Raw genomic sequence first — 25470 nt, 5'->3', positions numbered from 1 at the left:
AAACAAGGGACTGTCATTCACTCTACCCCCTGCCACCCAAACCCTAACTACAGACGCATCAGACTATGCTTGGGGAGCCCACCTGGCAGGGAGATGCAGTCAGGGCAAATGGAGCCCAAACCAAATGCATCTGCATGTAAACCAGAAAGAAATGCTAGCTGTTCAGAATGCTCTGACAGCCTTCAAGGACTTACTTCATCCAGGACAACTACTGATGAAGACGGACAACACCACAGTTATGTGGTACATAAACAAGCAGGGGGGTACACATTCCTACCCCCTTTGCAGACTAGCCATGGCCTTGTGGAACACAGCCTTGACTTACCAAATACATCTTCAAGCTCAGTTCCTGCCAGGAAAGCAAAATACTCTGGCAGACTACCTAAGCAGAAATCTTATGGACCCACACGAATGGAAACTGGATCCATAAATCTTCAGCATGTTAGCACACAAATGGGGGAGCCCAGACATAGATCTATTTGCCTCTCCCCAAAATTATCAGTTGGACAAATTCTGCACAAGAACTCATCACAAAAAAGCATGGAAAGTGGATGCTCTATCCTTCAGCTGGAAAAACCTATCAGTCTATGCCTTTCCCCGTCTGCCTCTACTCTCCAAGGTCTTACTAAAAGTCAGACAGGAAAAACCAAAAATGATCCTAATTGCTCCGGACTGGCCTCGCCAGCACTGGTACCCACTTCTAAGGAATATGTCACACCTTCCTCCATGGTACTTGCCTCAAATACCTCATCTACTGTCTCAGCAGAACTATCAAATTCTGCACACTCGGCTCCAAACTCTGAATCTGGCAGCATGGCTAATCAACTAAATATTCAAACCACACCTCTCAGTAAATCTGTGATGGATGTCATTTTGGAAGCCAGAAGGCCTACTACTCGAAAATCTTATGCTGATAAATGGAAGAGATTCTGTGCTTGGAACCAAGTACAAGGAATAGACACAGCAAAGCCCAATATTCCTCAGATTTTACAATACTTAACTGAGATGCTTGACAAGGGCCTATCTTTTTCTTCAATAAAAATCCATGCCTCTGCCATCTCGGCTCATTACAACACAGAGCCTCCCCTCTTTTCTCATCCACTGCTTAAACAGTATCTTAGAGGAGCCAACAATTTAAGGCCTCCCAGGAGAGCACCAACTCCTGCATGGGACCTCAGGTTTTTGCTGGAAAAACTCACCCTGCCTCCTTTTGAACCAGCAGCTACTGCAGATATAAAATTTATATCTTGGAAAACAGCTTTTCTTTTGGCAGTCACTTCAGCATGAAAGGTTTCAGAACTACAGGCTGTCATGGCAGTGGAGCCTTTCATTATATTATACCCAGACAGAGTGGCCCTCAGGACCAAGCCTTCTTTTATGCCTAAGGTGGTATAGTGTGGCTCTTAACTAGACCATTCACCTGCCAACATTTTACCCAAATCTACAGAACAAGGGAGAGCGGATTCTGCATTCATTGGATGTACACAGACAACTAAGATTCTACTTAAACAGGACCAAATCTCTAAGAAAGTCTGTGCAACTACTGGTAGCATTTGCTGTAGGATCAGAGGGGAAGGCTATATCAAAGCAGACTATTTCAAAACGGATAAGCCACTGCATTCGTTTCTGCTATTTGCACTATGGTAAACCTGTGCCCAGGGGGATCAGATCACATTCCACCAGGGCCGCCTCTACTTCAGCAGCTTTTCTCAGAGGGGTCCCAACCAAAGACATTCTAGAAGCTGCTACTTGGAGCTCTGTTCATACCTTCACAAAGCATTATCATTTACCTCTGTTCTCTAAATTCAGGGCAGGCTTTGCCACTGTAGTCCTGCAGGGCCTTGTAGCCGCTCCTAATGCTGTTTAGTTTCATCCTCCCATCCATAGCTTTGGGATTCTACCCAAATGTAATGACTGCAACAGTGAAACACGAAGAACATAGTACAGTTGTGTACACTTACCATAAATGTAGATGTTTGAGTGTATTCACTGTTGCAGTCCGGATTACCCACTCGCCATCCCCCATTCTATACCTTTTCTTTCCTTCACTATACTCAAAAGCCTTTGTGGTGTATTTGCTTTTAGTTGAAGGTAAAGTTTATGTTTCTAAAAGTGCATTTATATACTTAGTTTTTATATATATATATATATATATATATATATATATATATATATATATATATGTTTGCTCCCCATTCGGGGGGCACCTGACATCTGGGGCAAGAAAAACTGAATAAAATGGCTTCGGCTGCATGTTTTATACCCCTGACGACCTGATGTCATGGAAGAGGAGACAGCAACTGACGCAGGAACCAAGACTTTGTTATTCAGGCCGACTGAGGGCAACCTGCCAACAGATTACCCAAATGTAATGACTGCAACAGTGAATACACTTGAACATCTACATTTATGGTAAGTGTACACAACTGTACTTCATGGGTTATGGTAAAATCATGGAGAGCTGTGCTGCACATGCAAACAAAGGTGAGTCCTTATCCTTTCCCTGTTTTGCTTAAGGTAGACATAGATTCTGCCTTTCTCTGTCTCAGCTGTTGCCTTCTTGACCTCATTAGCCTCTGTTTTGGCACCAATCAAGACAGCTCAAGAAAGCACCCAAAAAGTACCTTACTTGACATCATTAGGCACCCTGATGCTGACTGTAGTCAGTGTTCCAAGACTGCAGTCTTTTTTGCCTACTGCATTGACTCTGCCATCAATGCCAACTATGTCAACATTGAGACGTCAAAAATCAGATTAAGGAGCGGCCATGGGCATGGGCTTAATAACAATATACCTATTAAACCCAAACTTAAATCCAGACCACTTGTTAGGTGAAATATGCATAATGTTTATTTTTAGGTAGATGTGTTAAAATTTGTTTGTATATACATTTTATGTGTATATGCATAATTGCTTTTATATATATATATATATATTTTAGGTACGCCTGTATGTTTAAGCAAAGTTTCATTCTTAATTGGTCACATGATCAATTAACTTTAGAAATCTTAGCGTATTTAATGGAACTCATTTGGTTGTTGCATTGACATCTGACAAAGCAGTATAACTGCAAAAGCGCTCATGTATTTTTAATAAACGAAAGACTTTTGAATTTTGGATTATTCTGCTGTGCCTGGGTCCGAGTGCTTTGTTGAGATTATTTGTCTGTTACTGTTTTATGGACTCAGTATCTGGGAAAGGTTGGTGGTAGTCTTTTTTTATTGACTCCCTTGGTGATGAGTTCATTTCTAGGACACAGGGTAAGGCAGGTAAGATAAGCATCAGTAAAGAAACCCTCTAAACCATTCCAACTTTTGGCATCTTTGGCCTTACAGCCTTCAGGGCTGAGAGTTTTGGTGCCACTGCCAGCATGTAGAAACCTCCTGTGTCAGTGAATCCTTCACTCCTGAGTTTTATTGCTGAATGGTGTTGGTTTCCCTCCTTTGACATTGTCAGTGTTTGTCGTATTTTTAACATTCGCCCCAGTGTTGGCCCTACTTCTTTCTGTGTGAGGCCTTCCCTTGGCACCTGTTAAATGATCCAGGTATGGGTATCCAGATGACCTCAAGTGTGGCAGGTCCCAGGTCCTGGAGCTTATAAGAAAACAGAGAGGATGGCCCACTAACCCCCACTACATTTCCAGAGAAGGCCTTGTAGGAGGTTGTTTAATCTCTTCTGTTGTCCTCCATGTTGGTGGGCCTCTCATAGGCAAGATCTACCTTGTGGTCATAGAAAGATGTCAGCATGGAGGGCATCTGTTAATTAAGACTGGACAGGATATCATAGCTGCCAAAGGATTGAGGAACATTAGTATAGTGATAATCTACTAGCTGCTGCAGCAGCAAGCTCTGAAGTAGAAACCTGCTACCCAGAGTCCCACAATCCACACCTACAATCTAGGACAGTGGATTAAAATGGCAAAAATGTTTTTGCATAGTCTATATTTTTTCTAAGCGAACTGAATTACCTATCCCACAGACCATATGGTAGTGGTGGTGTAGAATATCAAGAAGGACAGCATGCATTAATTCCCTTCCATTGTGAGGCCATGAGGGTTTGGGAATGGGCTATGAAGGGAAACCAGTTTCTGATAGCAGCCCATTTTCTTGGGGAAGCCAACTTATTTGCAGACAGGCACAGTTATTGCTTGATGATGACACACAGTAGTTTGCCTAAGCTTATCAGTAACACAAGGAATCTTTTGACATCAAGCAAGACATGTTACCCTTTTACTCCACCTACCAACGCCAAGTACAACAACTTCTAGTACTATCCCTTTCAGGGTAGCAGACATATGGTCTGGTTCAGAAATGGTTCCCCAGGGCTACTACATAGCCCCCTTTCCCCTTATTCCAAGTTTCCTTCAGAAAGTGAAGGTCAACAAGTCCAAAGTCATTCTTAGCCGTTTTAGCCTCAAAAAGTGTGACCCGTCCTTGTTGTGATACTACCTTCTAGAAAAGCCTCTGTATTTGGGACTTTTCATAACCCTTCTTCCTTATTCCATCCAGTAAGTCTCACCCAAACTTTCAATTCATACATTTAATCACTTTATTTCTCTACTTCTGTTAATAACCAGGGAGAATTCTTACTTTACTTGAGTTGTCAGATCCTTGTGTCTTCCCAGAAACCCAACACCAGGAAAATGCACAAAAGCAAATGAACATGTTTTGTGGTTTGAGCTATTTCAAAAGGGTTGAACCCTTTTTCAGCACCTGTGTTGGGACTATCCTTCTCAAATATTTGATATTAGTCACAGGTATTCGTCTTCTACAATCTACCTTTTATCTATTTCACTTCTTACAATGGGTTCTAAAACATGTCTTTGGACTGTCTCAAGGTATAAACTAATTACATCTGAGTGACACCTCCAGGTACATCTGCATTTAACTCCTACTGACACCTCTAGGCACCCAATATTGCTTATTCATATTTGCATCAATAATTTCAAAACCATGCTCTAATAAGGTTTTAAAAGATTTCATCTTAAAGCTTACACAATGGCAAACTCAACTGCATTAATATTTGACCTCTGTCTAGTGCAGGTAAATGGATATTAACTGTTGGTTTTATGATATTAATTTGATATAGATATAATTTTCACATTTTTCTAAATATCTCAACAAAGTAACACAGACAGAACTCCCTAGCCTCACATGAAAGCTCTCAGCTTGATGAATAAAATGCTTCTGACAGTATGTATGTAACTTGAGTGGTTGCTGAGATATTGTAAGTTGTTTACAAAGTATTGCAAATGTCATAGTGAATGTATTTACTGTCACTTATAAAGTTCGGTTCAAGACCTAGAACCTAAAGAATACTACCACTGTAAACAGTTTATGCTGAAGAATTTGCCATTTATACTTATTTCATAACCCCGTGGTTCCAGAAATATGAACATTTGTTTGAAATGTGAGGACATCATTTTATTCTGTCAAAAGGCTTAGGTTCCACCCATTGGTTGTTACATTGCAAACTTCCTCAACTCCACTGGATTGAACCAGTTAAAAGTCTTTTTAAGGGCTACTTTCCTTCCTGAACCTCACCTGAACTGTATGTTGGAGCAAGTAACATTACCCCACTTTGAATCTGCTTCTACTTTGAAATTGATACGTTTTCCTGAAAGACTATTTTTTCTGGTGACCATCACTTCTTTCTTAAATTCAGGCCTTGTAAGTTGATCCCCTTTACCTTATTTTTCTAAAAAGACTAAAGTGGTTTTACAGACAAATCTGACTTTTATGTATGAGGTAGCCAAAGAACTAAATCTGAAACAGACTAATAGTTTCCCCATATTTTTCAAACTATTCCGATATAATAAAACTGACTACACTTTACATTGTGTACATGTCACCAGGTGGCTTAAGATTTCATGTTGATAGGGTGCAATCCATATGTAAAGACCCACAATTTTGTGTTTCATGCTGCCAATAGATTACATACCAATATTTCAAACATCACCCTGTTCAGGTGGCATTTGGATTGTCTTACATTTTTTTTGTACTAAAAGTATGACAAGCCTTTAACAGGTACTGCTATACTACATTTTAACAAGAGTAGTGCCCTGCATCAAAGGCATAATACTGGCATGGTTCTCTAGATGAAATTGCAGCAGCAACATGGGCTTTTCATCCCTTTTCTAGACACAATAAGGTCTTCCTTTGGAGCCACAGTTGTGGGAGCACTACTTTCATAATTTCACCCAAGATTGTTAGCTGAGGACTCTGTCCTAAGGATACTAAAGTCTGCCTAGATCATACTTTTATAAAAAGATGATCTGAGTCCATTCTCCTCCATATACAGTCTCTTCTTCCAGCATACTGTTGAAGCAGTTGCCATATATTTGGGAAGATGGTCAGACTATTCCACTATAATTTATTGCACTCCGCTCTTAAGTGGCATGCTTTTTAGATCTGGAGAAAGGATTGTGGTGCATTGTGGGAAATGTGTGGAGTTAAAACTGGGAAGGATTTTAAGTATTTTGCTGAAACTGAGCCTACAGCTCAGTCCTTGAAGTACTAAACAGGACTAACTTGAATCGTCTACATGTCTCTTTGTGTATGTCTATAACTTCATTTCTTTTCTTCAACAGTTTTTATCTTGGTCATATAGCTGTCCTTGGTAACATTTGTGTATTCCTATGCCATATAAAGCTACTAAGTGTCCATGAGATCATCACATTGGTAGTCAGGACCCACAGTGGCCAGCACATATCGTCCTTGCAAGGAGCACAATATCAGGCACTGCTACAAGTGGTAAAGGTTTATCCATGCCACGTTTCTGGTCAGTATTATAAGTAGAAGTGTAAGACCTCTTTCCTTGCACTGGAACTGGTGGAAGCATCCTTCTCATGGCCGTAGGCATAAGTCAGAGCATCATACAGGAATAGAAACTCAAGAAAGTAGTTCAAGGCTTATCAGTCTTGGGGCTAAGTTAATATTCAAAATGGATTTCAGTTGCTGAACTCTGCTGTCCATTAATGAAGGTTCAAGCCAGTGCTATTTCTTGCCTTTAAAAGAGAAGAGGGAACCAGAAGAGACATGTCTTTAGCTCTCACTTTGGGGGTTGCATCCTGTGGTGCTGCTGCCACTCAACTCCTAACTGATCTGCTGGAGTTTGTGACTTACCAGTGTAATCCCAGAAAGTGTTTTCTTAATTCATTTGGTCAGATATATCCTCCTGCCGTCTTCCTGGGGATAGGTGGCCCTTTACCCATGTCTGACTGTTTCTTTCCATACGTGCCATTTATCAACTTCCCCATCACTTTAGAATCAGCTATTGGGATGCACTGCTTTCCAGGACACAGTCAAAGGATTATTGCTGGGATAATGATAGCTTGATCTATTCAAGAGTCCCTCATTGATGACTTACTGAACCGTCTGTGCTTCTGTGATTGTACCTGGTACTGACTGCATTAATGCTGCATAGTGCACATGCAAGTCTTAGTTCTTTATTCATCCTGCAATACTGCATTTCTTCTGCTATGATGTGTTAGCTGAGATAGTCACTCTGTTCCACAACCAATATATGGTGGCTTTGTCACCTATGCAGTTAATCTGTTCCAGAGCAGCTGGGTGTCAGTCGCAGCCTTATCCCTGTGTGCCACTGAGTCAGCTTAGTTGTTGGAGTTCTGTGTATAGACATTAAATCTATGTTTTTGCTTCTTGTTTGGTAGGAAGTTATTTTCTAGTGGTTAGGGGATGAACTGTCACACCCTGGAGTGAGGCAGGTTTTTGTACGTGGTTGCATGTGTCAACAACAAACACATGCACTCATTCCATGTGAGTTGAAAGCTTTTTTGATAGCTTGACTCCAGTGCCTTCTATAGTGGAACTCTGTGACACCATGTTGCCTTTTCTCCACAATTCTGTAATGGTAGAGTTAGTGTATTTATGTAAGGGTGCAGTGAGGCAAACACTTGTAGTGCAGAATACATGTAGTTGGTTACTACAACCTAGTTGTGTTGTTAGTGGATCTGATTTAATTTCCAGCATTCTTTCATTACAGAGCAGTTTGAATAACTTAAGCTGTATATTCTTCTCCCTCACTCTGGGTTGGTTTCTTCTTTTATTGTAGCCAAATACAAGAGATGATGCCGATCTACTGCTGTCAACTTTCTGAGTTAAGACTACAGAATCTAAAAGAGATGTATTTTTATTTTCTCTGTGTGCCGTTCTCTGAAATATTGGTAGTGGTCCATCATCATCATCATCATAGGCTTATAGGTTAGCACTGGGCTATTTGCCATTGTGGGCTATTTTAAACCTAGCCAAATTTCCCAAACCAAAGGGAAGAATCAAACCCTGTGCCTTATGTTTATCAGTGAAGCATCTTAAGCATTATGCCAACCCCCAGCCCCTAGAAAGAAGACAGGTTCCACTGAGATTTGAACTCAAATTGCTGGATTAAGAGTCCAGAGTGCGAAACATTACACCATGGAACCATGGGTCATCATCATCCCTCCATCATCTGACCATATGATGTGAGCCTGTAGCCTACCCCACAACTGTTTATCTTTCACATGTCCCAGAATGACAAGCTCCTTGAACCCACACTGTCATTTTATCTTCCTTGGTTCCTAGCTGTAGAAAAGTGCTATTGTACATAACTGGAGGGCTTATTGTTTCCATGGATTTCAACTGTCACTGCAGTTCATCATCACAGTTTGGTTACTTTTTATCCATATTCATGGAATATCAGTTATGGAACTCCACTTCATGAGGCATTACAGTGAAAGTGATTTTCCATTTGCTGCACAAAATCACTTAAGTAAGGAAGTACGTAAGAGGAAACAGAGACTCCTTCCCCCACCAAGACTGCAGATTTGAGTTGATTTACTATGTTAATTCATAAAGTCTGTTTTTAAGGTGGTCATGTTGAACATCTGGAAGAAGTACTGACAGCTGTCAGAAGTTTAAGGTCCCAAGTTTATTTTGGCAACTGCATCTTTATAACTTTGGCAGCATTCAGTCTTTCGACCAAATAAAATCTCCATTTTTTTAAAATATTCAACCTGCAGATCAAAATAATAGCTTGCCTTGGGCAAGATATGATTGGTTTTATTTATAACATGAGGCTTTTTCATGAATATGAGGTGTTGAAAATATGGGTAAAGAAAATGTAGTTGTATACATATCTACACATGCATATGCTTGTGTGTACATATGATATAATACTTCCACATAGAGGTAGGTAGAAAATATCTAAATAGGATAATCTATTATTATATACATTGTTAATTTTCTTTTCAAAGTCAGTGTAAAGTATAGACAACCATGTTATAAGTGCAGTGAGAAAGGAAGGGTGTGCATTAGACACATTACTGGCATGGTTAGGGGCAAAGTGGCTGCTGGCTTTATGCCAAAGAGCATTCCTTACTGTGCTTTGCAGGTGTCTATTGCGTGCATCCTTTTCTGTCTTATTGCTGATTTACAGCATGTTTGCTATTCTTTGTCACATTTTTTGTTATTCAGTTGTTTTAGTAATGCAGTTTATGTAGTTGCATTATTTAATATTGATGCTTTTTGTTTCAGTAAATATTCCCGATGAAGAAAGCGAAACCAGGGGTACGTATGTAGTAGTTTGTAACTTCTGTAGGCTGTAGTCACTGATGTGATAGAAGGTTAGATTTGTTGCACTGCATTGCTGAGCAGCCTTTATATGGGCATTGCCATCATCAAAGCCCTGTTCAGTGCTAATCAGCAAATTAACTAGAAGAATAACTTTATTCTTAATGCAAAGAACACCAGTAATTGTACTGTAAAATTTGAATTTGTTAAGTGTGACTAAGTTATCTGTGGTTCTTTAATTTTTCTGTTGCAGTCCACGTCTTTGTTCTGGAAGTTAGACAATTTGCTTTAGGCCAGATAATTACAGAAGGAATAACACACAATGCAATGTGTTTATATGTGTGTGTGTGTGTGTGTGTGTGTGTGTGTGTGTGTGTGTGTGTGTGTGTGTGTGTGTGTGTGTGTGTGTGTGTGTGTGTGTGTGTGTGTGTGTGTGTGTGTGTGTGTGTACACATATATATGGTTTCACTTCAGAATCCTGAAATATCAATCTTGAAAAGACTGAAAACACACAGGATACATATACTGACTGTAGAGAACACAAACCAGATTACATTCCACCAAGTATAAGGAGGGGGGCAAATTGTTTTATCATGGTGTGGATGGGAGGAGAAATGGCGTAGCGGTTATCCTGAAGGATTAGTATGCTAAGAGTGTTTTGGAGGTGAAAAGAGTATCGGCTAGAGTGATGTTTATGAAGCTGGAAATTGATGGTGTAATGATGAATGTTGTTAGTGCATATGCTCCACAAGTTGGGTGTGCGATGGATGAAAAAGAAAAATTTTGGAATGAGTTGGATGAAGTGGTGATGACTGTACCCAAAGGTGAGAGAGTGATGATTGGAGCAGATTTCAATGGGCATGTTGGTGAAGGGAACAGAGGGGATGAGGAAGTGATGGGTAGTTATGGTGTTAAGCAAAGGAATGCAGAAGGTCAGATGGTAGTGGATTTTGCGAAAAGGATGGACATGGCTGTAGTGAATACGTATTTTAACAAGAGGGAGGTGCACAGGGCGACATACAAGAGTGGAGGAAGATGCACATAGGTGGCTTATGTCTTGTGTAGAAGGGCCACTCTGAAGGAGATTGGAGACTGTAAAGTGGTGGCAGGGGAAAGTGTAGTTAGGCAGCATAGGATGGTGGTTTGTAGGATGATATTGGTGATCAAGAAGAGGAGGAAGAGTGTGAGGGCAGCACCAAGGATCAAATGGTGGAAATTGAAAAAGGGTAATTGTGAGGTAGAGTTCAGGAAAGAGTTAAGACGGGCACTGGGTGGCAGTGAAGAGTTACCGGATAGCTGTGTAACTACAGCAGAGCTAGTAAGGGAGATGGCTAGAAAGGTGCTTGGTGTGACATCTGGAAAGAGGAAGGAGGACAAGGAGACCTGGTGGTGGAATGAGGAAGTACAGGAGAGTATACAGAGAAAGAGGATGGCGAAGAAGTGGGATTGTCAGAGAGATGGAGTAAGTAAACAGGAGTATAAGGAGATGAGGTGCCTGGCAAAGAGAGAGGTGAGGAAGGCTAAGGATAAGGTGTATGAAGAGTTGTATGAAAGGCTGGACACTAAGGAGGGAGAAAATGACCTGTACCAATTGACTAGACAGAGGGACCGAGCTAGGAAAGATGTGCAGCAGGTAAAGGTGATAAAGGATAATGAGGGAAACGTACTCACAAGCAAGGAGAGTTTGTTGAGTAGATGGAAAGAGTACTTTGAGGGGCTGATGAATGAAGAGAATGAGAGGGAGAGAAGGTTGGATGATGTGCGGATAGTGAATCATGAAGTGCAATGGATTAGCAAGGAGGAAGTAAGGATGGCTATGAAGAGGATGAAGAATGGAAAGGCTGTTGGTCCAGGTGACATACCTGTGGAAGCATGGAGGTGTTTAGGTGAAATGGCAGTGGAGTTTTTAACTAGATTGTTTAATGAAATCTTGGAAAGTGAGAGTATGCCTGAGGAATGGAGAAAAAGTGTTTTGGTACCGATTTGTAAGAATACGGGTTAATTGCAAAGCTTTAGTAACTACAGAGGCATGAAATTGATCAGTCACAGCATGAAGTTATGGGAAAGAGTAGCGGAAGGTTAAGAAGGGAGGTGATGATTAGTGATCAACAGTATGGTTTCATGCCAGGAAAGAGCACTACAGATGCGATGTTTGCTCTGAGAGTGTTGATGGAGAAGTACAGAGAAGGTCAGAAGGAGATGCATTGTGTCTTTGTGGACTTAGAGAAACCATATGACAGGGTGCCTAGAGAGGAGTTGTGGTATTGTATGAGGAAGTCAGGAGTGTCAGAGAAGTATGTAAGAGTGGCACAGGATATGTACAAGGGTAGTGTGACAGCGGTGAGGTCTGCGGTTAGAGTGATGGATGCTTTTAAGGTGAAGGTGGGATTACATCAAGGATCAAGAATCAGCTCTGAGCCCTTTCTTATTTGCAATGGTGATGGACAGGTTGACAGACGAGATCAGACAGGAGTCCCCGTGGACTATGATGTTTGCAGGTGACATTGTGATCTGTAGTGAGAGTAGGGAACAGGTGGAAGAGACCCTGGAGAGGTGGAGATATGCTCTAGAGAGAAGAGGAATGAAGGTCAGCAGGACTGAGACAGAATATATGTGTGTGAATGTGAGGGAGGATAGAGGAATGGTGAGGATGCAGGGAGTAGAGGTGGTGAATGTGGATGAGTTTAAATACTTGGGGTCAACAGTTCAGAGTAATGGTGAGTGTGGAACAGAGATGAAGAAGAGAGTCCAGGCAGGATGGAGTGGGTGGAGAAGAGTGTCAGGAGTGATTTGTGACAGACTAGTACCAGTAAGAGTGAAAGGGAAGGTCTACAAGAGGGTAGTGAGACCAGCTATGTTATATGGGTTGGAGACAGTGGCATTGACAAAAAGGCAGGAGTCAGAGCTGGATGTGGCAGAGTTAAAGATGGTAAGATTTGCACTGGGTGTGATGAGGGTGCAGAGGAATAGGAATAAGTATATTAGAGGGTCAGCCCAGGTTGGAAGGTTTGGAGACAAAGCCAGAGAGGCAAGATTACGTTGGTTTTGACATGTGCTGAGGAGGGATGCAGCATATATTGGGGAAAAAGATGCTAAGGATGCAGCTGCCTGGTAACAGGAAAAAAGGAAGGCCTAAGATAAGGTTTATGGATGTGGTGAGAAAACGTGCAGGTGGTTGGTGTGACAGAGCAAGATGCAGAGGACAGGAAGAGATGGAAAGAGATGATCCGCTGTGGTGACCCCAAACTGGAGCAGCCGGAAGAAGAAGATAAGCAGGGGGCAAGCCCCCCTGCACCCCCCCATGTGGGGGGGGGTGTGCCCCCCCACACCGCCTGCTACTTAATTATATCAACTTCAGAAATGCACTTCACTACACTGTCATGAGTTGTGTTGTAGTATAGCAAGTCAAAAGGGAATGTTACTAAGGTTACAAGAGGCAGTCATGAACACATGTGATGGTATGCTTGCCATTTTTTCTGTGGAATGCAATCTTGGAGTTTATATGTTTAATTAACAGGGGTTGTGGGCTTGCCCCCCTGCCCATACTTGGTGAAAAGTGCTATCCTTTGTCTTGTATGTGTTTCTCTTTGTCCTTGTACTGAAATATTATCATTCTTTGTGTTCTGTATATTTTCTGGATTTTGGGATCTGGATTATGAAGTTCAGGATTGTGATATTTCAGGATTCTGAAGTGAAACTAATATATATATATATATATATACATATATGTGTGTGTGTGTGTGTGTGCGTGTGTGTGTGTGTGTGTATATATATATATATATATATATATATATATATATATATATATATATATGGGTCTACTTTGAAACATCTAAAACCCATAACATCTAATTTCATAACACCGAGACCAGAACATCTAAAACCCATAACATCAAATTTCATAATATCTAACACTACAAATCACAAGAAAATAACATCCCCTCCACATATAATGACATAACTACAAAACCCACTTTTTGCTATGTTTCTGCAGGGTGGCAAGCCCCTTGTACCCCACACCGTAAATTAAATATACCAACTCCAAGATCGCACTACAGGGGGGAAAAGTTAATTTCCTAACCCCACTGTATCAAGCCCCCCCCTGCAGAAATGTAGAAAAAGTGTGTTTGGTAGTTTGGTGTCATTATATGTCGTTATATGTGGAAGGGATGCTATTTTCATGTGATTTTTACTGTTATATATTATGAAATTCAATATTATGGGTTTTAGATGTTCTGGTCTCAATGTTATGAAATTAGATGTTATGGGTTTTAGATGTTTTGAAGGGGACCCATATATATATATATATATTGAGATATATATATATATATAGATATATATATATATATATATATATATATATATATATATATATATATGTATATATATATATATATATATATGTGTGTGTGTGTGTGTATGTATATTGTTCCCTGTCATGTGGTTGAAGTTCAGTCTTGTAAAGTGCATGTTGTTTAAAATCCAAGTGATCAAATAACATGCAAGTAGAAAGAGAAGTGCATTAGAAGAATGCTCACAGAAATAAAATTGCTGAACGATGATATTGTGCAATCTCCGAGTTAGTATATTTAAGTTATCGGGGATAATGGGGTGTAGGGGGGGGCAGATAAGGTGGGCATTATATGGGGAAATAATGGACTACTCAGAGCTGTTGCTGCCAAACACCATTATTTCCCTCATAACACCCACCCTGGAGAGTATTATTGTGCTTAGACAGTGGGCTATCTGTTAAATAGTTTTGTGTTTTTTATTAGTATATACATTTTTTTTACTATATTTTTAATGTAAAATAGTTTCTGCATGCAGTGGTTCAAAATTGCTGGAAAATATGTAATTGTTGCTTGAGGAAGCATTGTGAATCCAAAAAATAGGTCATGTAAGTAGCTAATGCTCACACACCTAGTGTTCTGTGACAATTTTTTTTCTCAGACTTGGAGGTTTTTGAGTAACAAGCTGACAGCTATTTCTTACACACCTTAACAATGGAATTAAACAGCTTACACAAAGAATGATACCCTTTCTTGGCATAAATTACAGAAGCTAAAGAAGTGGCATAACACAAGACAGAAAGAAGAAATATGAATGAATAAAAGTAATTGTAATCTCCTGTTTTTATTTATTTTTCTGCTTAGTGAATATTAAAAAAAAAACATGTTTGTAAGAAAATGGCAGCCATTTGCTTTTTTCAGTCCATGCTCCATGGCAGCTAAGAAAAGAACCTTGAAACTGTTTCTCTAGCCCCTTTCAATGCATTCCCATGGAAAAAAAAATGATTTTGAAAGAAACATACCAAGCTTACTTTTAGCCAAGCTAGCCATCTGCCAGTCTTCTAAAAATGCCCTTAAAATTTCACTTAAAGTTGGAATTGATGTGGCAACTAAAATTACAATCCACAACCCTCCATGATTTAAACAAAATAGTGTCCATCAGCCTCTTGTTAAAACTAAAGGCGGCCAAATTTTAAGCGCATTTTTAAGAACTTGGTTTAAACAATTTAGGCTTGAAAGGGGGCACGCTGGGTTTCAACTTGGTTACACAATATTATTTTTTTATTTATGGATTCACAAAAAGCATGAGTTTTTTAAGAATGATTTAGTTACTAGTTGAGTGTACTGCTTTTTATGGGTTGTCAAAAAAGCATTATTGTTATATTCATCCATTTTTATATTTATTTATGTTTACATAATTGATAGTATTTATATTTTATGTTATGTTTCACTTCTGTATTTATTCAAAGAAAAATTACACGGTGTTGGACTTTTAAGAAAATGTTTTTTAAGGAAATGAGGAAACTGATTCAACATACTGATGAAGTTCTTGGTTCATGGAATGAAAGCATTCAATCTGTTTTGCTCTATTAATAAACTTGGGATGTTCTTCGTATTTCACTGTTGCAGTCATCACATTTGGGTTATCTGCCTGCAGGTAGCTCTCAGCCGGCCTGATTTCTGCATCGGATGCTGTCACTTCTTCCATGACGTCAGGTTGTCAGGACCAAAAACATGCAGCCAACACCATTACATCAGTCTTTCTTGCCATGCGGTGCCCGAAGCAGAAGCGTTCGCAAGTGCCGGTCGGCCTACTCCTGGAATTTTCGTTTTTCGAGTTTCAGACCTGAAGTCTTCTAAAAGATAAGTACTCTGTTGGGGATCCTTTTTTCTTGCTCTAACCGATGTCAGAAAAAGTTAAGAATTGTCTTGCCTGTGGAAAGCAAATAACTCACAGAGATTTTCATTCTTACTGCATCACCTGTTTAGTCCCAGACCACGACGTCCCTCGCTGTCGGTTTTGTGCCTTGTTCAACACCCGAACTATTCGTCGTCTGGCTATTTTTGTACCTAAATTCTTTTGCTCTTGATCTCCATACTCCAAAATGTCTTTGGTAAGCCATCCGACTACCGATCTTCTTTAAAAACGAAAGGATAAAGACAAAGACCGCATAGGTCCAGGGCTGCTAACGACGCTACCATTAAGCTAGTCACCAGTCTGCTGGTACTTAGTGAGGTGCTTTCGCAGCCCCTGATACCTGCTTCTACATATTCGCAGGCCTCTACTGAGACCCGTTTGGAGTCCGGTATGCCACGAGATGCTTCTTCGACTTTGGAACCTGCTGATGTCTCTACCTTGGATGGGTCCGGAGCCGCTGTGCAGGCATCGGCTTCCGAGGGTGTTTTCAGGCCTTCCGATCTTCATATTAAACCGACTTCCTTTCAAACCAAAAATACCAAATTTCTCAGGCCTAAAGTTTGCACTACACCTAGGAAACTGACAACCAAAGTGCATTTTAAGGCTCACATGCCACCAAAACAAATGATTAGAATGGCTGAGGACCTCATTACTTTATTTAGGGGAAGTCAGCCTTCCCCCTCAAAAAGACCCAGAACTAATCTTCCTTCTGATCAGGAATCTGATTACTCTGATCCTTCTGATTTCTAGGATATACCCTTATCTACCTATGAGGATTCTGATGCAGAGGATTCCATTCCCTTTGCTTCCCCTCCAGAATATTTTTCCTTTGGTGAAATCCTGCACACACTTAGAGAACATTTCCACTGGGAGAGCCAGGACTACTCCCAGTCCAAAAAAAGACTCAGGGAAGTTTTAAGCTTGCCTCAACACAGACCTCTAGCTATCCCTCCTTTTCTGGAAATTGTAGATGATGTCTTCCTAGATTCCAGATTTACCCCTGATACCTTACCTCCAGCTCCCAGGAAACCTGACAGGTACTATAGAGTGCCTGACTCCCACAAATTCCTTTTCAGGAATCCTACTGCAGATCCAGAGACAATTTCCCAGGGACCTAAAGGCATTAAGGCTACTACTGCCAAAAATCCTACCCCTTCAGACAGGGATTCCAGGGCATTAGACAGATGGGGAAAAAAGATATACACCTCTGCTACGCTTGCCATTAGGGCTTTAAATTGCCAGTTTCTTATGTTAAAGTATTAGCAGCATATTATGGAGCTAATTAAAGAAAAAATGTTGATTTCTGATTGTGCAGAACACAAAGATGTACAAGAGTTAATGCACTCTGCTAACCAAGTTGGTAAACATACTTTGCAATGTGGGATGTCCTTCAAGGATGCATCTGCAGTCCTTACAAATGGGTTGTCCTGTCGTCAGGCAGCCCTTCGGTCGGCCGGATTCCAAAGTCTGGGTCTGGCCTCGGCTGGTGTCGCACTTCACCCGACGTCATCTCTGCTGGTCTTCGGGTATAAAGGCATCAGCCGACGCCATTTTCCTCAGTCTTTCTTGCCGCGTGGCGCCCGAAGCAGAAGCTGTTCGCAAGTGCCGGTCGGTCAGATCCAGAGATTACTACTACCGAATACTACTTCGAAGACTTCTAAAAAGCTAAGTACCCCGTTGGGGACTCTTTCTTGCCTCAGCCGATGTCAGAAAAAGTGAATAACTGTTTAACTTGTGGGAAACAAATACCTCATAAAGATTTCCACTCTTACTGCTTACCCTGTTTAGGCCCAGACCACGACGTAGCAGCTTGTTTAGCCTGTGCTTCCTTCAACCATCGAACGCTTAGGCATCGGTCGGAGTTTGCTGAACAGTTTTTCGGCTCAGATTTTGCGTACATTATGCCGTCGGATCCTCCGACTACTCAAATTGTTAAAAAACGCAAAGAAAAGGACCAATACTCGCGGTCCGCGGTTTCGGCCGAAACCACGGTTAAGCAAACTGCGAGTGTCTCGGTTTCGGCCGAAACCGAGCAAACAGGTCAATCTACAGCCGAATCCATGACTACTACCGAGGCCCCTTCTACCCTAGTTGAATCGGTCTCTGAAGTTTTGCCTACTAATGTGGTTTCTCCAGAATTATCGGACACCATCCCTTTGGATGTCTCTACCCCAGCACGTGGTGCTGCTAGGCCTCCTGCAGCCATGTCTATAAAGGCCTTTGCCAGGGCTAAAGCAGCCAAAACTGCTAAGTCTGTGCCTGTTAAGCCCCCCTCTCACAGGCCCAGTTCCAGTTCCCAAATGCTTACTCTGGCAGAGGATCTCATTTCTTTAATAAGGGGATCCCAATCTCACCCAGACAGGGCCTCTCAACCTCCAGAAAAGAGACCTAGAGCAGAGCCCCCTGAGCCAGTGTCCTCAGATGACTCTTCTGATGATACAGACAATACAGACCATCCAGAGGCTCCTTTTTCTACTTATGAAGATTCCGATGCTGAAGAATCTATTCTTTCTGCCTCTCCACCAGAGGAATTTTCCTTTGGGGAAACCTTACATGCCATGAGAGAGCAATTCCAATGGCAGGGACAAGATTTCTCAGATTCAAGGAAAGGTTTAGGACCTTTTACACTTACCGCAACATAGGCCCTTAGCTATACCTCCAGTTCTTCCTGTTGTGGATGATGCATTTAATGATGTTTGCACTGCTCCTGATACTTTACCTCCAGCCCCTGCTAAGCCCGATAGGTTTTACAGGGTACCGGACACTCATCACCACTTATACAAGGCTCCTATTGCAGATCCTGAGACTATCTCCCAGGGGCCTAAGGCAGTAGCTTGACCTCAGCTTAAAACCCTCTCCCTTCTGAAAGGGAATCCAGGTCCTTAGAGAGATGGGGTAAAAATGTATACACCTCTGCTACTCTCTCAGCTAGAGCTTTGAACTGTCAGTTTCATATGATCCAATACCAAGAGTTTATGCTTGATCAGTTAACTAAGAAACTGTCCTCTGATGATTCCTTAGATAAGAAATATGTTCTAGAAATGGTGAATAACATTCAGCAGGTTAGTAACCATTCTTTAAAATGTGGCTATGATGCACTGGAGGCTTCATTTAGATCAGCCATGACTGGCACAGTTATAAGAAGGCATGCATGGTTGAAAGAACAGGTCTTGCTGGATCATGTTAAAGCAAAGCTATTAGATGCTCCTATGGATAATGTCAGTCTATTTGGTTCTCCTGCCCAACAAGTAATGAAGAAAATGGAAGAGAAGGCAAAATCTGTACAAACAGTTAAAGATTTCCTACAGGTTCAGCCCCCAAGGTTTAGCAGGAACTGGCCTTCCAAAAATTGGTCCTTTCCAGACTCCTCTAAAACTCAGAGAGGCAGGAATAGGCGTTCCAGAGGCAGAAATCAATCCAGAGGAGGTGCCTACAGGGGACGCCAGTGGCAAGGCAATAACCAACGAGGCACAGATACAACCACTACCACTGCAACAGGACAATCACAGTGACTTGACCCTCACACCGCCTACCAGGGAACAAATAGCAGCACCCTTAGGTGGAAAATTAGCCTTATTTTCAAAAAACTGGCACTATATCACAAGAGACAAGTGGATTTTGCAAACTATAGACCAAGACTACAGGTTTCACTTCCACACCTTACCAGTAAAAAGAGGAATGCCAAACCTACCACCAAATCAAAAGACAGAAGCTCTAAAACAAATAGCTCAATTAACAAAGATGAGAGCTGTGGAAAGGGTACCACCTACAGAACAGGGCAAGGGATTTTACTCCAGACTCTTCCTAGTACCAAGAAAAGAGAAAAGTTGGAGACCTATTCTCGACCTGTCCACCTTAAACACATTCATTATTGTTCCAAAATTCAAAATGCTGACCCTACAGCAACTTCTTCCCATGCTGGGCAAGGAGTATTGGCTGGTAACTCTAGATCTCAAGGAGGCATACCTGCACGTCCCCATACGACCAAATTGCAGAAGATACCTCAGATTTCTTGCAGGATCAGAGCATTATCAATTCTCAGCATTGCCCTTTGGCTTATCTACTGCGCCCAGAGTGTTTACGAAATGCCTGGCATCAGTAATCGCTCATTGCAGGCTTCAGGGAATCCAAATTTATCCATACCTGGACGACTGCCTGATACAAGCGGACAACAAAAGCAAGCTGACACAAGACTTACAAAGAGTCATTTGCTTACTACAAGCCCTGGGATACACAGTCAATTTAAAAAGTCAAGACTGATACCATCCCAAACAAGAACATTCTTGGGTGCAGAATTGGACACAGTAAAACAGATGGCATTCCTAACTGCAGAAAAACAAGAACAACTTCCTCTTTACTTCTTGGCATTAACAAAGCAGAACAAACTAACAGCAAGGAAAGTACTGCAGGCCTTGGGCTTCATGGCATCCTGCATAATCCTGGTCCCCATGCCAGACTGCATATGAGAAAGCTACAGTGGTACCTAAAGAATTTATGGTCTCAACACAGGCACAGCTTGAAACCGAAATACCACTAATCCCATGCCTGAAACAAGAGTTCCTATGGTGGGCTCAGGCATGCCAGTCAAACCCAGGTTTGTCCTTCCACAACATTCAAACAAGCCAAACCATCACAACGGATGCCTCAGACCTCGGTTGGGGGGCCCACATGCTGGACAAGTGCATTCAAGGCTTATGGACTCCAGATCAGCTGCACCTGCACATAAATCAAAAAGAAATGCTGGCAGTAAAACTAGCAATCCAGAATTTCAGACCATTCCTCAAAGAAGGCCAATTGATGATAAGGACAGACAACACCACAGTCATGTGGTACATCAACAAACAGGGAGGCACTCATTCATACCCCCTATGCCGAATGGCTCTGGACCTATGGAATATGGCTCTCAGCTACAACATTCAGTTACAGGCAATATTTGTACCGGGAAAAGAAAACATCCTAGCAGACATGTTAAGCAGAACTACCTCGGATGCTCACAAATGGTTGCTACACCCGGACATCTTCAAGGCCATCACAAAGAAATGGGGAATGCCACAAATAGACCTATTCGCATCCCCACTCAATCACCAGCTCAAGAAATTCTGCACAAGGACATACCACCCACTTGCTTGGAAGGTGGACTCTCTATCCTTCAGTTGGAAAGGCCTGACAGCATATGCATTTCCACCCCTTCCTTTGATGCACAAGGTACTGCTGAAAATCAAAGAGGAACGTCCAAGGATAATTCTGATAGCTCCAAATTGGCCAAGACAACATTGGTATCCATTGCTGAGGAGCATGTCTCGGGGGGAAACGTGGACACTACCCCTGATTCCTTTGATGTTAACTCAGAGCGACTACAACATCCTGCATCCAAACCTGAAAACTCTGCAACTGACTGCCTGGAACATTACATAAGAGCAACTAACCCAGATTTATCCCAAAGGGTTAAAGACATTATCCTTGAGGCCCGCAGACCTTCAACAAGAAGGAACTATGCAGGAAAATGGAAAAGGTTTGTCATTTGGAGTACTGAAAGAGGGAAAGATGTGTCAAAGGTAGATATTGCCAACATCCTGGAGTATTTGGCAGAGCTTCTCCATACAGGCCTGTCCTATTCCTCCATCAAGATACATGCATCAGCTATTTCTGCAGAATACAGCTTCGATCCCCCTGTCTTCTCACATCCTCTACTCAGGCAGTTCCTGAGAGGAATTAAGAATGTAAAACCTCCTAGGAAACCACCATTACCAGCATGGGACTTGAACTTTGTGCTAGAAAAGTTGACACTCCCTCCATTCGAACCAGCAGCAACAGCAGATCTTCAACACCTATCCTGGAAAACTGCTTTCCTACTGGCAATTACTTCAGCAAGAAGGGTTTCAGAACTACAGGCTTTAATGGCAGTACAACCCTTCCTAATCTTCCATCAAGATAGAGTGTCCATGAGAACTAATCCTACATTTATGCCTAAGGTGGTATCCAGAGTGTCTCTAAACCAGGCTATCCACCTACCTACCTTCTTTCCCAATCCACAGAACAGGGGGGAAAGACTGCTGCATACCTTGGATGTACATAGACAGTTGCGCTACTACCTGGACAGAACCAAGGGCAATAGAAAACTGACCAGCTTCTAGTAGCTTATGCAACAGGAAGGGAAGGAAAAGCAATTTCCAAACAGACAATCTCCAAGTGGATAGGAAATTGCATAAGATTCTGTTACTCCTACCATGGAAAGCAAATTCCACAGAACATAAGGCCTCATTCTACAAGGGCTACAGCCACTACCACAGCTTTCTTACGAGGAGTGGCTACCAAGGACATTATTGAGGCGGCTACTTGGACCTCCGTGCATACATTTGCCAAGCATTATAACTTACCTCTATACTCTAGATCCCGAGCAGGGTTTGCCACTGCTGTTTTGCAAGGGATCCTAACTACACCATAATTCTTCTTCCTCCTCCCCTAGTTTGGCTATGGTATTCTACCCATTTGTAAGGACTGCAGATGCATCCTTGAAGGACATAGTACAGTTTTGTACCTACCATAAATGTAGATGTCCGAACAGGATAGCATCTGCAGTCAGGATTACCCACCCTCCTTCCCTCTGTGGTACTCCTAGGGTATTTGCCCACCTAATAGCTAGCTGGGGATCTCTTATGGTGTATTTGTTTGTATATATGTACATACATGCTTATTTTTGTATTTGCCTTCTACTTTTTGGAAACATTGGCATTTACCCAAAAATTTAGCTATCCAAGAGGGCAACTGGCATCTGGGGCAAGAAACACTGAGGAAAATGGCGTTGGCTGATGCCTTTATACCCGAAGACCAGCAGAGATGACGTCGGGTGAAGTGCGACACCAGCCGAGGCCAGACCCAGACTTTGGAATCCGGCCGACCGAAGGGCTGCCTGACTACAGGACAACCCATTTGTAAGGACTGCAGATGCTATCCTGTTCGGACATCTACATTTATGGTAGGTACAAAACTGTACTTTTGATGCTTTAGAAGCATCTTGCAGGCCTGCTGTCACTGGGTCTGTTCTTAGAAGACGTGCTTGGCTTAAGGAACAAAACTTGCCAGATCATGTCAAAGCAAAATTACTGGATGCACCATTAAATCAAGAGTGCCTATTTGGTAATAAAGCAGAAGAAGTGCTCAAAAGAACGGAGGAGAAAGCTATATCTATGCAAACTGTTAAGCATTTCTTACAAGTACAGCCACCTAGATTCAGTAGGCATTGGCCTTCAAAAAACTGGTCTTTTCCAGTCCCTTCCAGGCCTTCTCAGTCCAAACTCAGGGGCAGCAGACCACCAAGACGTCAGTCTCAGGCTATGCACAGATCTAAGCAATGGAGTGCTCACATGTCCCAAGAGTAGTAAGCCTCCATCCTTTGGTAAAATTGCACAATTACTTATCCTTAACTCTTCCAGGCCTTGCACAAGTACTTGCACCTTTAGGAGGAAAACTTGCACTGCATGCCAAAAATTGGCAATACATTAGCCAAGACAAATGGGTCTTAAACATTGCTTCCCAGGGATACAGACTCCAGTTCCACTCACTCCCATCCATAAGCAGATGGCCGGACCTCCCACCAAACCAGTGGGCAGAGGCCCAAAAGCAAGTACTTTCTCTTCTCAGTATCGAGACTGTTCATCCTGTCCCAGCAGAACAAAGGGGACAAGGTTTCTACTCCAGACTGTTTCTGGTCCCCAGAAAAGACAACTCTTGGCATCCTATCCTGGATCTGTCTATTCTAAACACTTTTTTGGCGGTTCCAAAATTCAAAATGTTGACTTTCCAACAGCTGCTTCCTATGCTAGCCAAAGACTCCTGGCTAGCAACCCTAGATTTAAAAGAAGCTTATCTGCACATTCCCATAAGGGAATCCCGCAGGAAATACCTCTGCTTCAGGGCAGGCTATATGCACTGTCAGTTCTCTGCACTTCCCTTTGGCTTATCTACTCCGCCCAGGGTATTCACAAAGTGCCTAGCTCCAGCCATTGCATATTGCAGGCAGAGAGGAATTCAATTTTACCCATACTTGGACGATTGCCTGATTCATGCGGACAGTCAGGAATTGCTACTTCAACACCTGGCATTTGTAAAGAGACTTCTCACTTCACTGGGGTATACCATCAATGAAAAGAAATCACAACTGGTACCCAGCCAACAGATTGTATTCCTGGGAGCAAGCTTGAACACAACTTCCCAGATGGCATTCCTCACTCCAGAGAAACAAATTTATTTGACAGATTATTTCAATCTACTGGCCACCAAAACCCGGCTATCTGCAAGAAAAATACTGCAAGCCCTAGGGTTCTTGGCCTTCTACTAATTCCATATGCAAGACTGCATATGAGGAAACTTCAGTGGTACCTAAAAAGTCTCTGGTGTCAACATTCTCAGGACCTGGAAACAATGATTCCTAGCATTCCTTGCCTAAGGACAGAGTTCCTTTGGTGGGCAGAGACCTGCAACCACAACAGGGAACTCCATTTCATTCTACCCCCTGCCGCCCAAACCCTAGCAACAGATGCAGCAGACTGTGCATGGGGGGCTCACATGGCAGGGCAGTGCATTCAGGGCAAATGGAACCCAAAGCAAATCCACCTGCATATCAATCAAAAAGAAATGTTAGCTGTGCAGAATGCCCTGACAGCCTTCAAGGGCCTTATTCTTCCAGGACAACTATTGGTAAAGACAGACAACACCACAGTACTTAAACAAGCAGAGGGGAACCCATTCCTACCCACTCTGCAGACTAGTCATGGCTCTGTGGAACACAGCCTTGAGCAACCAAGTGCACTTACAAGCTCAATTCCTGCCAGGAAACTAAATTCACTGGCAGACGACTTAAGCAGAAATCTCATGGATCCACATGAGTGGAAATTGGAACCCAAAATATTCAAGCTTTTGAGGACCAGGTGGGGGACACCAGAGGTGGACCTTTTTGCTTCCCCTCAGAACTATCACTAGAGCAAATATTGCACCAGAACTCCCCACAGCCAAGCTTGGAAAGTGGATGCCCTGTCCTTCACCTGGGAAAGCCTCTCAGCCTCTCAGTCTATGCCTTCCCCCTCTGCCACTCCTCTTGAAGGTTCTACTAAAAATCAAACAGGACAAGCCAAGGACAATCCTGATTGTACCAGATTGGCCACGCCAACACTGGTACCCTCTTTTATGCAGTATGACAGTGCTACAACCATGGCACCTGCCTCAGACTCCTTCCCTGCTGTCCCAGCAGGCGGGCCAGATTCTGCACCCTCAGCTACATTGAATCTTGCAGCCTGGGTAATCCCCTGAATTCAATACCAGCAAACGTCAGTAAGCAGGTGCTGGATGTCATTCTTGAAGCTAGGAGGCCTAGTACTAGAAAGTCCTATTCAGAAAAATGGAAAAGATACTGTTCCTAGAGCCATTCTCAGGGAATAGGCATAACTGTGCCCAGCTTACCTCCTATACTAGATTACTTAACAGAAATGCTCCACAAAGGCCTATCCTTCTCTTCAATTAAGATCCATGCCTCTGCGATCTCAGCTCATTATAATACTGAGCCACCTCTCTTCGCTCATCCTCTGGTAAACAGTTCCTGAGAAGAGCCAAAAATTTAAGACCCCCCCCCCCCCCCCCCAGGAGAGCTCCCACTCTTGCCTGGGACCTTAACTTTGTATTAGAAAAGCTCACACTTCTGCTC

At 42.3% G+C, this 25470-nt stretch overlaps 1 protein-coding gene across 1 annotated transcript in view; it reads left to right on the top strand.

Moving 5' to 3' along the window:
• Nucleotides 1–25470, top strand: part of ALCAM (activated leukocyte cell adhesion molecule) — a gene marked incomplete in the record, with an annotated part of 1355533 nt that overhangs the window by 976674 nt on the left and 353389 nt on the right. Inside the window, 1 exon segment of the mRNA XM_044071096.1 lies at nucleotides 9531–9563. Coding sequence (XP_043927031.1) covers nucleotides 9531–9563 — 33 coding nt within the window.

This window comes from Protopterus annectens, chromosome 5.part0, assembly GCF_019279795.1.
Source record: "Protopterus annectens isolate FY-2018-M chromosome 5.part0, PAN1.0, whole genome shotgun sequence".
NCBI lineage: Eukaryota > Metazoa > Chordata > Ceratodontiformes > Protopteridae > Protopterus > Protopterus annectens.
This window is presented reverse-complemented; position numbering and strand designations above follow the sequence as displayed.